Source organism: Boleophthalmus pectinirostris, unplaced genomic scaffold, assembly GCF_026225935.1.
Source record: "Boleophthalmus pectinirostris isolate CB_2022bp ecotype Guang Dong unplaced genomic scaffold, ASM2622593v1 HiC_scaffold_3, whole genome shotgun sequence".
In the NCBI taxonomy this organism is placed as follows: Eukaryota; Metazoa; Chordata; class Actinopteri; order Gobiiformes; family Gobiidae; genus Boleophthalmus; species Boleophthalmus pectinirostris.
The window spans coordinates 41,019,393-41,033,099 of NW_026571299.1; the positions used below are offsets into that span (position 1 = coordinate 41,019,393).

At 35.9% G+C, this 13,707-nt stretch overlaps 2 protein-coding genes across 6 annotated transcripts; both read left to right on the top strand.

Moving 5' to 3' along the window:
* Nucleotides 1-1,972: 1,972 nt before the first annotated feature.
* Nucleotides 1,973-5,855, top strand: cxxc1b (CXXC finger protein 1b). Its single transcript, XM_055160560.1, has 14 exons — nt 1,973-2,122; nt 2,662-2,777; nt 2,858-2,958; nt 3,040-3,179; nt 3,270-3,425; nt 3,511-3,654; nt 3,730-3,837; nt 3,909-4,087; nt 4,410-4,617; nt 4,687-4,797; nt 4,904-4,953; nt 5,024-5,120; nt 5,301-5,453; nt 5,545-5,855. Exons 1-14 carry the CDS (start codon nt 2,120-2,122, stop codon nt 5,689-5,691), a joined length of 1,713 nt encoding a protein of 570 aa, XP_055016535.1. The 5' UTR covers nt 1,973-2,119; the 3' UTR covers nt 5,692-5,855.
* Nucleotides 5,856-6,568: 713 nt separating this feature from the next.
* On the top strand, nt 6,569-13,564 carry mbd1b (methyl-CpG binding domain protein 1b). Of its 5 annotated transcripts, none has more exons than XM_020935878.2 (17): nt 6,569-6,725; nt 7,136-7,644; nt 7,735-7,866; nt 8,048-8,180; nt 8,299-8,606; nt 8,683-8,765; nt 9,346-9,386; nt 9,808-9,942; nt 10,026-10,079; nt 10,151-10,171; nt 10,241-10,330; nt 11,130-11,288; nt 11,359-11,505; nt 11,742-11,816; nt 11,902-11,964; nt 12,044-12,115; nt 12,194-13,564. In XM_020935878.2, the coding sequence occupies exons 2-17, from the start codon at nt 7,313-7,315 to the stop codon at nt 12,662-12,664; spliced, it is 2,316 nt and encodes a 771-aa protein (XP_020791537.1). In that variant the 5' UTR covers nt 6,569-6,725; nt 7,136-7,312; the 3' UTR covers nt 12,665-13,564. The 5 variants fall into 5 exon arrangements, with proteins under 5 accessions (XP_020791537.1, XP_055016821.1, XP_055016823.1 ...); XM_055160846.1 differs by having other exon boundaries at nt 10,154-10,171; XM_055160848.1 differs by lacking the exon at nt 11,359-11,505.
* Nucleotides 13,565-13,707: the final 143 nt, after the last annotated feature.

Below are 13,707 nucleotides of genomic sequence, written 5' to 3' on the forward strand. Positions count from 1 at the left end.
TTTTTAATGGTATACCTGCTTCATCTGGGGGTACTGAATGCACTGTTGTTTTAAAACTGTCTTGACTCCTCACTTGACTTGTGTCATGGGAATGTTGGATTGTACAACATGCAGGAGGCAGGAGTGTATAAAGAGACTTTGGTTGTTCTTTCTCAACTGGGCACAAACTGCTATATGACATAGCTATTGTCACTTCACCTTCAGGGTTATACAAGTCACATTTAACAAGAACATCTGTAATAAACATAAAAATCTATTTCATTCTTCTCTATCATGTACATTTTAAAAATGTTAAGTAAATTAAGTAAACAGAGTAATGTTAGAAATGTATCCTTGACCTTCACATCAAGGCTGTAAGGGCAACGGGATCATTAGGTGAGAGTTATTTAAAAATGACCAGAACCACATACCTGTTTGTTCTGTTGTGATGTCAGGTGACATCGACTCTTCATGTTTTATGTCAACAGAATTTAGTTCAGCAACTTCTTTTATAGGCTGCATCTTTCATTTATCTCTAAATACAATAACATATAATTATCATTTGTAATTAATCAGTTTAATATATTGCTTGCAGTTACAGTACTCAGTTCTTGTGTGGCTGTGGTTTTGTAGCTATTAGAAGATGAGTGGATATCTTGATAATGGTAGAGAAATTAATCTATTATTAATCTCCATTTCAGAAGCATTGATACAATGCAAAAAGGCTATACACACATTTTATGGACAGCATGATTGATTTTATTCATTTATAATTCATATCTAGCCTTTAGGTAACACACTGTGAACATGATCTGTTCAAGCACAGATAAAACAACAGATACTATATATATATATATATATACATACACATATACATTTCCTTTAAGTTCATTGCTACAGTTTTGTTTTTGGGTGTGAAAAACAATTTAGTACATCATAGCCAGCCTGCCAGAAAAGACTTTTGAATATAAAACTTAATGATATAAGAGAATGCAAATGTACTCACTTCTCATAGTGAAGCCAGTTGATTTCAGAGCAGATACTTTAGGATGACTTAATCACAGACAAGATCTATCATCCTTCAGTGACCCAACACTTTGTAGTAATGGAGCTGTAAGAGCATCAGACTTGCCTTTCTTTCAGTCGGTCCTGTCTGTGTGTGCGTGTGTGTGTGTGTGTGTGGGTGTGTGTGTGTGGGTGTGTGTGTGTGTGTGTGTGTGTGAGTGTGTGAATGTAAAATGTAAAAATGAATTAATGTAAAGAAAAAAAAAAAAAAGTAAAAAGTGACTTGTAATATCACAGTAGACTTATTGAAAGTGATAGTATGCTTTCTGCAGGGTGGAAAGTGAGCAGTATGATTACATGGAAATAGAAAGTATCCAGTAACCATACTTTGGCACATTCTACATGGAGATAGATACATTGTATTACAAACAGGCCTATTATAGCCAAATAAACAACATTTCCATAAAAACTTCTCCAGGCCAAATAAGAGTTAAGTTTGTGAAGATGTAAGCACAGTCAGAGTAAGGACACTTTTTATTTTTATTTTTTGCATAAATGTTACATAGTAGGGTTTTAATAAAATAAGATGCTAAAAGTATATGAGATGTGTAAAAAAGATTTTTGGATTAGTTTATTTTAACTGGGACCATGAACAAACACATTAATCTCGTAAAAGAAGAGATGCTTTACACTAGATTTAGGTAAAAGCTAGTTTCCGTCTGCAGTTCTCGGGCAAGTTAACAAACAGTTCAAATACATCCAAGTACCCATCCATTTGCAGTCTAACCATGCACTCTCCCATTCTTTCATTTAAAAACATCACATTGCACATTTCCACATTCAAATTACAAGTCAGATATACCATATAAGCCTATATTACAATGTAGACAGTGTTTTAACTGTTTTAATGTAGTTACTCTTGAGAATGTAATCAAAACATAGGTGGCGCCATTGAATACTGTGGGCTTACATTTCCTGGTGTAGAAAGAGCAGGCCTGACCAATGACAGCTGAGCTCAGCTTGTTATTAGCGTGTTGCTTTTATTCGCTAAGCTCTCGCTAACTAGCAAGTCAAAAAAACATTTAGCTTATACATTTAACACCCTTTTGTTGGCCCACTGTATTTTCTCCGGACAATGGTAAGAATTTGATCACGTTAAAGTTTATGTTTTGAGTCCACATGCTCCTCTCTCGATACATGATGCGTTTAGCTCAAAACAGCTAATGTGCGTTAGCCACTTTCTATGGTTAGCATAATATGAAATGTAAATATCATTTGACAGTTGCTCAGTTTATCTAATGCAATCCAATGATTTTTAATCGGTATTCATAAAAATGTCTACATTATACATCATGGGTACCAAACGTTCATAGAGATGCACTCGCAGAAACAATATTGAGATGGAAACAAACACATCGTATAACTCGATAAGATGCTGTTTCACTACATCCAGATCATGGGGTCACTTCTGGTAAATACACTTAGACTATCGCAGATGTTTAAGATAAGAGTCAGAATATTTTTTAATGAACTCTAAATTTAGAATTTGGCATCCTGCACACTCCATTGCTTTAACATTAGGCTAAATGAAAATTAAACGGAACGACACAATCCTGATCTTTATTCATTTCAACTTAAACGTATGAACAAGGTTTAAGTTTGTTTGTTGTTTTTCAGGATAGTGAAATGTCTGATATTGAGCATGGACCTGGACCTCAAACAATGTATATGGAAGGGGAGAATGCACCACTGTACTGCATCTGCAGGAAACCAGACATTAATTGTTTTATGATGCAAGTTTAATATCTGTTTCTGCTTCTCCATGTTGTATTCTGTTTTTTTTCTTTAGCTTATATGTACTCTCCTTTAACAGAGGATGTGATTACTGTAACGAATGGTTCCATGGACACTGCATAAACATCACAGAGAAACAGGCCAAAGCAATACGTCAGTGGTATTGTATGAAATGCAGAGGTAAATACAGGAAAATATGTACATAACTTTACTTTGAAATTATACAATGAAATTGCATGCATTTGTGTTTTCTTCCACCAGAGGAAAATCCTTTGTTAGAAATAAAATTCAGATCAAAGAAAAACCGGGATAAGGACACAGACTATGACAACAGATCAGACAAACAGTACAGCACACCGAGCACTCCAGACTACAGACTGGAAAGGCGACGAGGATCAAAAGTTTGTATTTTGTAGTATATAATTGTAAACCCTTTTACATAAATTGAAGAAATACCAGTACATTGACAAAAGTGCTTTTAAATTATCCAGGTAAAGCGATCTGTGCGTATGTGTGGTGAATGTGAGCCATGCCGAAGGACAGAAGACTGTGCTCAATGTGACTTCTGCAAGGATATGAAGAAGTTTGGGGGCCCAAACAAAATCAGACAGAAGTGCAGGTTTCGACAATGTGAAGTGCGAGCCAGGGTGAGAGATAAAGAAATGGCTGCACTCTTATTCCGACTATTCCGATTAACTGTAGGTGTTAAATTGTGCTAAACTCTTGTATTAGAAAATGTTGCGTGTGAAAGAGGAGGAGATGTCCTTGAGGGAAAGAAGAGAGAATTCCCATCACAGACGACGTCATTATTCTGATGATTATGACAGTGAGGCTGATCTGTACCAACAGTATAAAGCAGCAGGAAAATATGACATGGTAACACTAATTTTTTATTATTATTATTACTGGGGTGGGGGGCAATAAGTTTCCTCAAGATTTCACTCCCCTCAGGCATGGGCAAGTGATGATGATGATGAACCACCATTTAGTCCAGTGATGCGTAAAAAAGCTGTCAAAGTCAAGCATGTTAAAAGAAGAGAAAAGAAAATCGACAAGAAGGTAGGACTTTTAATTAAAAGTCATTAACACAGATATATCCTTGCAACAAGCAATGTTCTTGACTGTTTTAGAAAGAGTCACGACGTCACAAGCAGAAACAAAAGCATAAGGATCGGAGTAGACACAGTGAAAGAGGAGAAAGAGGGGATAATGGTGGTCTGCGACAATGTCTTGGCCCCAACTGTGTAGAGGCAGCTAGACCCAACTCCAAATATTGCTCTGAGGACTGTGGCATGAAGCTGGCTGCAAAGTAAGCACTTTTTATACTGACATATATATTGAGCTACTGATGCGTCCTTTAAAGTACTGTTATGCCACCTAGTGGAAAGCAGTGGGACTGTTTTTATTGATGGTACTGATGCAACTAAATGCTCTGAGTAAATATGGATTTGGAAAAGCACAGTATATTTGCAACCATTTACTTAATTTAGCTGTATATATTGGCCTTTATATATTTGATATAAGTAGCTGTTATTGGGGTTTAGTGTATTTTAACACATACATTTAGCAATTTTATCTATTGTTTGCTTGACATACAAAAGGTTGAAATGATATTTTTTTCTTCTTTATAGTCGTATTTATGAGATCCTGCCTCAGAGAATTCAGCAGTGGCAGCAAAGTCCTTGTATTGCAGAGGAACATGGTAAAAAGCAATTGGAGCGGATCCGCAGAGAGCAGCAAAATGCACGTCTGCGACTCACAGACATGGAACGGCGATTTCATGAACTGGAAGGGATTATCGCCAAAGCCAAACAGCAAGCTGTGCAGCAAGATGAAGAGGTAGACTGTTTTTAAATGTTTAATAATATCTTTATTGTATCTTTACATTATAATTGGAACACTTTTTAGGTAAATGAAGGGGATAGTGAGGATACAGATCTACAGATATTCTGTGTCTCATGTAGCCATCCAGTAAATCCAAAGGTGGCACTGAGACACATGGAACGATGCTATGCTAAGGTAAGTAATAAAGTATTGCTCTCCCCAATTATTATAAATTATATATGATAATATATGAATGATATATAAAATATTTTTTGCACATGTTTTGTTAATTTTCTCACAGTATGAGAGTCAGACATCTTTTGGTTCCATGTATCCCACAAGAATTGAAGGGTATGAATCTGAATATACAAGTTGTTTACATCCTACCATTTTGTTAATCTTTCCCTAATTTCTATTGCAGTGCTACCAGACTTTTTTGTGATGTTTACAATCCCCAAAGCAAGACTTACTGCAAACGGCTTCAGGTTTTGTGCCCAGAACATTCAAGGGATCCCAAGGTTGGTAAATAAATAAATAAATAAATAAATATTTATATATATATATATATATATATATATATATATATATATATATATATATATATATATATATATATATATATATATATATATATATATATATTTATATATATATATATATAATATAAATATATATATAAATATTATTTTAATGTATAGGTGCCAGTAGATGAGGTATGTGGATGTCCTCTTGTTAAAAATGTATTTGAACTAACTGGAGAATACTGCAGAGTGTCAAAAAGAAAATGTAACAAACATTACAACTGGGAAAAGCTCAGAAGAGCTGAGGTAGACTTGGAGCGTGTCAGAGTGGTAAGTTACATTGTTTTTGTGGAATGTTGTTGATTGTTGTTGATGTATTTTATGAAATATTTTATTTGTGGGTGCTTTCTACTCTCCACAGTGGTACAAATTGGATGAACTGTTTGAACAGGAACGTAATGTAAGAACTGCTATGACCAACAGAGCTGGACTGCTTGCCTTAATGCTGCACCAAACAATTCAACATGACCCTTTGACTACTGATCTTCGCAGTAACAAGGATAGATAGACGAGTGTTATTGTTAGCAGTAATACACGATATCTAATATTTTTAAATGTCTTTCTATTGCAATCAACTTGTAAGATTTGATTAGATGTTATTATATATATTTTCATGAATTAAATATTTGAATGCTATTTTGGCATATGAAATAAACATCTGATCAAAACACAGTATGTTTTCAATCATTTTTGAAGCATTTCATATGTAATAGGGGTAGGGTGACCAGACATCCCTATTTACCTAGGACAGTCCCAGTTTTGAGCCCTATGTCCTCTGGCCCGGCAGATTTATCCAAAACCAGTGATTTGTCCCAGTTTTATACAACAGATGTCCCAGGTGTCCCTATTTTTGACCAATTTGATACCTGCCAACAGTAAAGAGAGACATAAACTGTCACTTGTTTAGGTAAAATACAGAAATGTTGCTTAAAAATGACCAAAAGACAAAGAAAATGACACTATACTGACACGTTAGTCGTGAATGGGCCTAGCGCAGAACAGTTTTCCTTAATTATGCACTCGATTCACAATTTTATTATTACCAACCACCACAAACAACCACAAAACCAAGGGCGTTTTTTTTTTTTTTTTTTTTTTTTTGAAAATCTGGTCACACAAAAAATGGGTGTTTAGGATGCCTAGAGGATAACTGGTTTTAGCAGGCAATACATATATTCATACTGTCTGCCATGACTTCCCCTGCCCTAGCCAGTTCTTTTGATAAATCCATGAACAGAGCAGATGGTTTTTCTCAATTTCCCTCGTCAAAATCTTGCCCGCTGGAGAAAATAGCTGCGTTCCCTTTTCTTATCCCCCGTCGTGAGTGTCATGCCTGTGCTGTCTGGTGAGGGCGGTGTGTTTACAGTCGGCGTCAGTGAGGTACGAGCGGTGCACACATGAATGACACGGAGGAGCCTGATTGGTGTGACTGTTCTCTTTCGCTTCCGCTGTTACCGTCTCTAATTACGTGCTAGCTCGTTAGCCGCATTAGCCGACCCTATAAAATATTACCAGGAATGTAAGATTTCAGACACATTGGAGGTATGTAACTGTATTCTAAATGTATGGTTTTATTCGGACAATTGAACGGCGTGAATTGTGACACATGTAACGATTCAGGACCCATTTTAGGTCTTGTAAAGCTAGCTAATCCCTTGGCTGTTCATGCACGAATGGGCGAACTGGCTAGTGGTAGCTTATGTATTTTAACTCGAAAAGCAAGCCTTAAACACATATTTTTGCAATAGTATACATTTATATAAGGTACAATCATGGTGATGCACTTAGTGTAAAATTCTTTTGTTTGAATAGCTGCGTGGTTATGTGTTCATTTCCATTAAACCCATGATATTGTAAATTATTTCAAGCTAACATCACACCTAGCCACCAGTTTAAGAGTCTTACCCCGATACATTAGTTCTGATTTTATTCTATATTGTTTTATTTACCAGGTTATGCAGTGCCCGCCCGAACCTCATTTGATAATCAGGGTTGGCTGATCGTGTCACCGTGAAAGGCAAAGAAGAAGATGCAGATCTGACATTTGCAACATACTCTTAGTAAATGGGATGCCTGATCGGTTATATTGACCCTTTTATATTGGAACTCTGTAGCAGCCTTGTGCACTGATGGAGGAAGAACAGCCAAAGACCCCGGCCCATGAGGGAGAGGAAAATGCCGATAAACAACAGGGTAAACCTCTACCAGAGACGGACACACAGGCCACATTTACAGACACCAAAGCAGAGGCAGAGGAGAAGTCCGAGGAAACTAAAGAGCCCACGGACTGGTTTGAACCGTTGGAGGACGACGACGACGACGACGACGCCAATAGCTTTGAGTTTTCTACCGAGCAGCGTGCCTTGGGTCATAAAGATCCAGAAGAGGAGAGCCTAGCAGGTGAAAGTGAAAGAAGCGGCAGTGTGGCAGGCAGTGAGAAAGCTAGGAGAATATGCAAACGGTAGGCTGTATTGATGCTGCTTTTAGTCTAAGATACAATACTAACGAAGGTTTGTTGGAGTTTATTTAGTGACTTTTGATTGTTTTTTAGACCACGACGCAAACGAACCAATGTTGATGAGGGTTGGGAAGACTGTCCATCTTTAGGAGAAGGATGGAAGCGCAAAGAAAGTGTACGTCAGAGTGGCACAAGATCTGGACAAAGTGATATCTACTACATGAGGTAATACACGTTTATTTTATGTAGTTTATGTGAGAGGCTTCTTCACTTTGTATGAGTCTCCATTTATTTTTATTACTGTTAAATATTATTTAATAATATGAACAGGGTTAAGAATTTGTATAAGCTTTAATATCGTCTTCATCAATACCTGTTTAATGTAGTAAACCAATTTATTTTACAGCCCTCAAGGCGAAAGAGCACGTAGTCGTATAGAGCTTTCCATTATGCTGAATCGCGACTTAAGCTGTTTTGAATTCAAAACGGGAGTTTTCCATAAAAATGGTCAGCAACGTTTAACATTACAAAGACGGAAGGTGAGAAGATTTCTTTCACTTTAGTATTTGTATAAATGCTGATGTTCTAATGTTGTAAATGTGTAAATGTTTACTGAGCATGCGTAATGGGTCTATAATTTTCTCCTGTGCTCTTTAGAGAAAGCCCCGTGAACATTCATCATCAGATTCCAGTTTTGTTGAGAGAGGAGAGGGAGCAGACACACCTGACTCTCACCATAGACTTACTCCCACTGTGAGTTCCATACCAGCAGCTATTCCGTCAAGCAAAACTGCCACAAACAACCCAACAAAACCTCAGATCAAGAATGAAATCACAGCCTCTTCTCCAAAAGATGAGACTATGAAGCCTCCTGATGGCAAAATTAAACTTCCAGGCCCCACATCATCCAAACCGCTCTCTTTTCCCTCTATCAATGGGGAATTTGGACCCGAGGACAGCTTTCTGTGAGTTTACTTTTGGCATGTTTTGTTTAGAAAGCTCAGGGGCTATTAATGTTACTTACTTTTATTTTGTTTAAAGAGTCTGTTCAAGATGCGGTCTTACATTTACCGGAACATGGTATGATAAACAGAGGAAAAGGCCTCTCTGTCCGTCTTGCTGGGGTATGTCAACATTTATCATTCAATAGTGATGTTTCTTGGGTGTTGGAATTAAAGTGGGTTAATGAAGACTATATAGGACATTAACAACAAGACTAAATTTAGCCTAGGGTGAAAAGCTGTATGCGAAGGTGTGAAGTCTTTTATTTCTATATAGACAGTGAACAGTGAAGTCACAAAGTAACATGGCAAAAGAGAAATTCAATTCTGTCAGTTGGACAAAAGTTTTTTGATCAAATATGTTTTGCAGCTCTTTCAATGTATTAAATCAAAAAAGCTTTTGTCCAATTGACAGAATTTAATTTCTCCTTTGCTATGGATCCTACCTTGCAAAGAATCAGTTGCTATGCTGCAATGAAAAGGATTGTACTAGCCTACTAAGTGTTGATTCCTTCTTTCTTGATCCATGTATTTGGAAGTCTTGGCACAGTAGAATGTACCCAGGCAATGCAATTGGCTTATTTGTATTTTATAGGTGTAGAAACAAAAAAAGAAGAAACCAGTCCACTTCTATTGAGCTTTAAAGTGTACACCTTCACATGTAATGTGCAACTTTTTAACTAAGGTTTTCTTATTTCAATAGCACTTAAGACAAAAGAACACCCACTGATCCGTTTTCGAAAGGTAAATTATTTTATTGTTTCATCTATAATTTTTGTTAACTGTTTTATCTGAGAATGGTCTGATATCTCCTTTTTTTTTTTTTTTGAGCAAATATCCGAAAATCAGTTTTTGGCTTGCTTTTCTGATTCATAACATGGATCAAAAATTCATGTTAAGCTATAGTGAAGTTCAGAAGTAAAGTTTTTGCTTTGGTTAAAAAAAATAAAATAAAATCATTTGTTGCATGGTAAATAACTGTAATGTACTAATTAGTCTCTAAAAGAGAGAAATCTGATGCACTGAGGATAGGGTATCAAGGGTATCGGAAAAAATATTCAAATTTAAACTTAAAATTTAAATTAACAGACTGATATATGGGGAAATCCTCCCATATTGCTAATAAATCACCCATCATTTTAATTTGTATATTTTTTATTAACAGTGGATTCCATGTGGACAATGTGCAGGATGCCACAATAAAGTGAACTGTGGTCAGTGTAGTAACTGTAAAGAGCGCAGACCTGAATCTCGTAAACGAACATGTCGAAAACGTAAATGTTTATGTCCTATTCGTAAGGTAAATTGAGACAAATGCATACATTCTGATTTTAAGTACATTAAGATTTTAACATAGATTTAACCCTGTATGCATTTTGCCAGGGTCCGGGAGGCTTTGTAATGCCAAAGCCAAAAATAGACGCACCAGATAGCACTGTGAGTTTCAAATTCATTCTTTCTTTCTATTAACCAGCACTATTTAAATTATCTTGCATCTTATCTTACAGCAGGACATTCCCTATTACCAGGTATTTTCTTCTATCTGAACTTTATTTGTACAATTGCAAAGTCTCATTCTCTTTGTATTTTTTTCATAGCATCTAAATATTAAAAATAGTGATACAGAGAACTTAATGAATCTGGAACTGGATGAGGATGATGACGTGTCAACAGATGATGATGAAGATGTGAGTGTTACTATCATATTGACATCTGGCTTTAGGCCTACCATGTGACTTGTTATAATAATGTTAATAATAAAAAGGTATAAGGCTAACCCTAACCCTAAGGTAAGGTAAAATGGTCTTCGCATTAGTCATTATTATTTTATCATCCTGTTTGTGCATTTATTATCTGCTGATTTCTGAACATTCTATCAGCAAGTAGTGCAGAGAAAGCAGGGAAGAAGTGCCAGGGTTAATTTAAAAGAAGGAAAGGTGAGTTCAGTGTCAGCAAAATGTGTGATTTGAAAGGGATCTTGATCATTCTTCATACTGTATGTGCGTATCAGACATTTTTTGTTTCAAAAAATGTTTTTCATCTTTGTCATGCAATTCATTCATTCAGGTAGCTTTTATAGTCAAAGAGCAGAGCAGGCAGAAAAGTCATACCAGGGAAAGTCTGAAGGAAACAGGAGAGAAAATGGTGAGTAATTATAAGAACAGGTGTGCTTCCACAGCTAATGGATGTCAAAATTAAATACAAAAAAGATGTACAGGTTAAAGGTGTGCACCTTCCACCCAATGTGATGTACAGTATAACACAAAGGGTAAGCAGATTTTGTGAGCCATTTAACAAGGATTTAATGTGTTTTTACACTGGATGCCCTTCCTATCACAAGCAACCATATGATGTGAGTGGCTTATGGGATTAAGTGTCACTTAATAAGGGACAATACACTTTGAAATAATAATTTAATAATGTCATACCAAAAACCAATATAGTAAATAAATCTAACTATTTAGATTAATTGTTGTTTATTTTCAGCGCAAGAGGCGGAAGCGGCGGTCCTGTGGAGAATGTCCAGCATGTCTCTATAGCACAGATTGTGGCACATGTGATTTCTGTATAGACAAGCCCAAGTTTGGTGGAAGCAACAAAAAAAGACAGAAATGTCGACTACGGCAATGTCAAAGACAGGCAATGGTATGAATTTGTATTAAAAAAAACAAGAAAAAGTTTAAAAGCTAAAATACAGTTTTCTTCTCCTGGATAGAGACACCTATTACCCTCTCAGCTGGGGTCAGAGGCTGATGGTATATCAATCGTTGGCAGACCAAAACCCCAATACACCTATAGTCGAAAAAGGAAAAGAGCGCCACTAAGTGAAGATGAAGATGATGATGACAGAAATCAACAGGCAGTACGGTTCCATTACATCTGTTAGGTTAAAGATAATAGTTATAACATGATCTCTTAAAAAGGTAGTAGAGTCACATTTGAACTTGGGATGCCATTAGCTGTAAAATACTTAAGCCCCATCATATAATTGAGACCCTATAAAAAATCCTATACAGACAATCTTCATAACAACTCTGTATATATTAAAACTGGATTTGTAACAGGTTGTGGGTTTTTTTTGTTTTGTTTTTTTTAAAGATCTGGAGCACTGAAAACACCAGTTGCAGCAAGATCACATATAAGCAAAACTTACGAAAACATCCATCTATGCAGGTAAGGAGCCATAAAATAAATTCACAAACAATAATCATTTATTGACAGAGGAAACAGACTTAGTTTTTTTTTTTTCATGCAACAGTTGTATGAAGAACAGAACGGAGTGTTTGTCAGAGATCATAATAGTGATGATAATGTATATCTGGTAAGTATTAATACAAATACCAATTCTAACAGTGATTATAATTTTCCAATGTTCCAATGGCACTCTTGTTTCCAACCAGATGGAAAGCAGATCGCAGGTCACTAGTAATTTTCAAATACAAGGAGATGCTGAAGAGGAAGACTATCCTACTGTAAATTATTTGCTATTACTTTGTATAATTAGTGTTAAGATTTGCATATCTGATTTACTTTTTTTCTGTTCGCTTTAGATTACACAAATATACAGCTTGACAGATGAACCAGAACCAGGTGATCTGAATCAGGAACATGACCTAATGAAATTGCTGAACTCTTTGCGTTCATCTGCTCTGCCAATCTTGTGGTATGCCATCATGGCAGAGGGGCCTCAGCTGCAGCTTGTGCAGTGTTCAAAGCAGTCTGTCATGGCAGACACCACAGTGCAAATTGACACAGACTTTAACTATAAGATCTCAGTGCAGAGACACCCGCTCCTGCCCACACACCCGTTGTATGATGCCTACCCTTCTCGTCTGAACTCTGTCACACAAGTCGTAAATTTGCTGTTGGACATGGACAAATACATCGTATGCCATGGTGTACCACCAATTGAAGCTGTACTCAACAGAACACCAGTAATACTTGAGCGGGCACCCACCTGTGAGTTCTTGATTAAAAAGAATGAAACAATTTGTAGGAATTGCAGAGTGCTTTGTGAATGAAAGTCAAGACAACAGAGACTTTGATTTGTAGAACTTTGTACCATTTTCTTTAAGATTTTTGTGGTACTAGAATTTGACAGCATTCCCAGAGCTGTAACAATAAAATACAAGCATATATATTTTGTCATGTTGGTGACCTGTGATGTCAGAGGGCTTTTTTTTTATTTTGGACACAATTTATTATGGGTTTATTAACACTTTTACTTGAGGATTCAGTCATATTTTTTTAACTCAACATATTTCTTTTCCTAAAATTGTCAAAATCCTTAATCCTTTATTTATATTTATTTTACCTTTTTGTAAAAAATCTCACACATTGGTAGAAATTAGTTTCCCCCCTTTATTATTATTTAATAGTTTTGAAGTGTAATTTTATAAGAATGTGCCTCTTTCCTGAAGAGTATAATTAATAGAACCATGGCAAGAGATTATGCTTTTATGGCCTCTTATGCCAGAAGTAAAAATAATTCTATAATATCTCTATGATAATAACAAAGCATTGCAGTCTGAAATGCTGTCAAGCTCAGTCAATGTGTTTTAAATTTATTTTATTTTTTTTTCATCCTTAAAAACAAACGAAACATAAGGCATTCATTTCTGGTGGCTGTTGTATTTCATTGTAAATATAACCTAAGATGAAATGAAACAGGCACAAGATGTAAACTGGGTAAAAACTTTAAATTATTCTTCCATGTTCTCTATTGTATATGCGCGTTAGGGAATTTATTTATGTTCTTGTTGTCCTCAAGTAAATGTGTAGAATTTTACCCAGACTTATGGGATCAAAATACCATGTTTTATAGCTATTTGAAATGAAAAGTTATATTGTTTTGAAATGACAAATATTGTATTTCTCAATGCATTGTTTTCATAAAAGGTTTTGGACTTTTTTAACCCAAAGGTGACTGAGTTTGCCTAATTAACGTCTACTCTACAATCTGAAAGTAACTTGAAACACTGTTATGTTTACATATTTAAACAGACTCTTTGTGGGAGACCAGCTAACAGGGAAGGGTCTGACAATGAAACCATTAATGTCGCAT

Coding starts and splice junctions, on each gene's coding strand:
- cxxc1b (XM_055160560.1), top strand. Junction 2,959..3,039: donor GTATTGTATGAAATGCAGAG/GTAAATACAGGA, acceptor TTCTTCCACCAG/AGGAAAATCCTTTGTTAGAA. Junction 3,838..3,908: donor AAAAGAAAATCGACAAGAAG/GTAGGACTTTTA, acceptor TGACTGTTTTAG/AAAGAGTCACGACGTCACAA.
- mbd1b (XM_020935878.2), top strand. CDS start 7,313: ATGGAGGAAGAACAGCCAAAGACCCCGGCCCATGAGGGAGAGGAAAAT. Junction 10,331..11,129: donor CAACAGATGATGATGAAGAT/GTGAGTGTTACT, acceptor GTTTATTTTCAG/CGCAAGAGGCGGAAGCGGCG. Junction 11,506..11,741: donor ATGACAGAAATCAACAGGCA/GTACGGTTCCAT, acceptor TTTTTTTTAAAG/ATCTGGAGCACTGAAAACAC.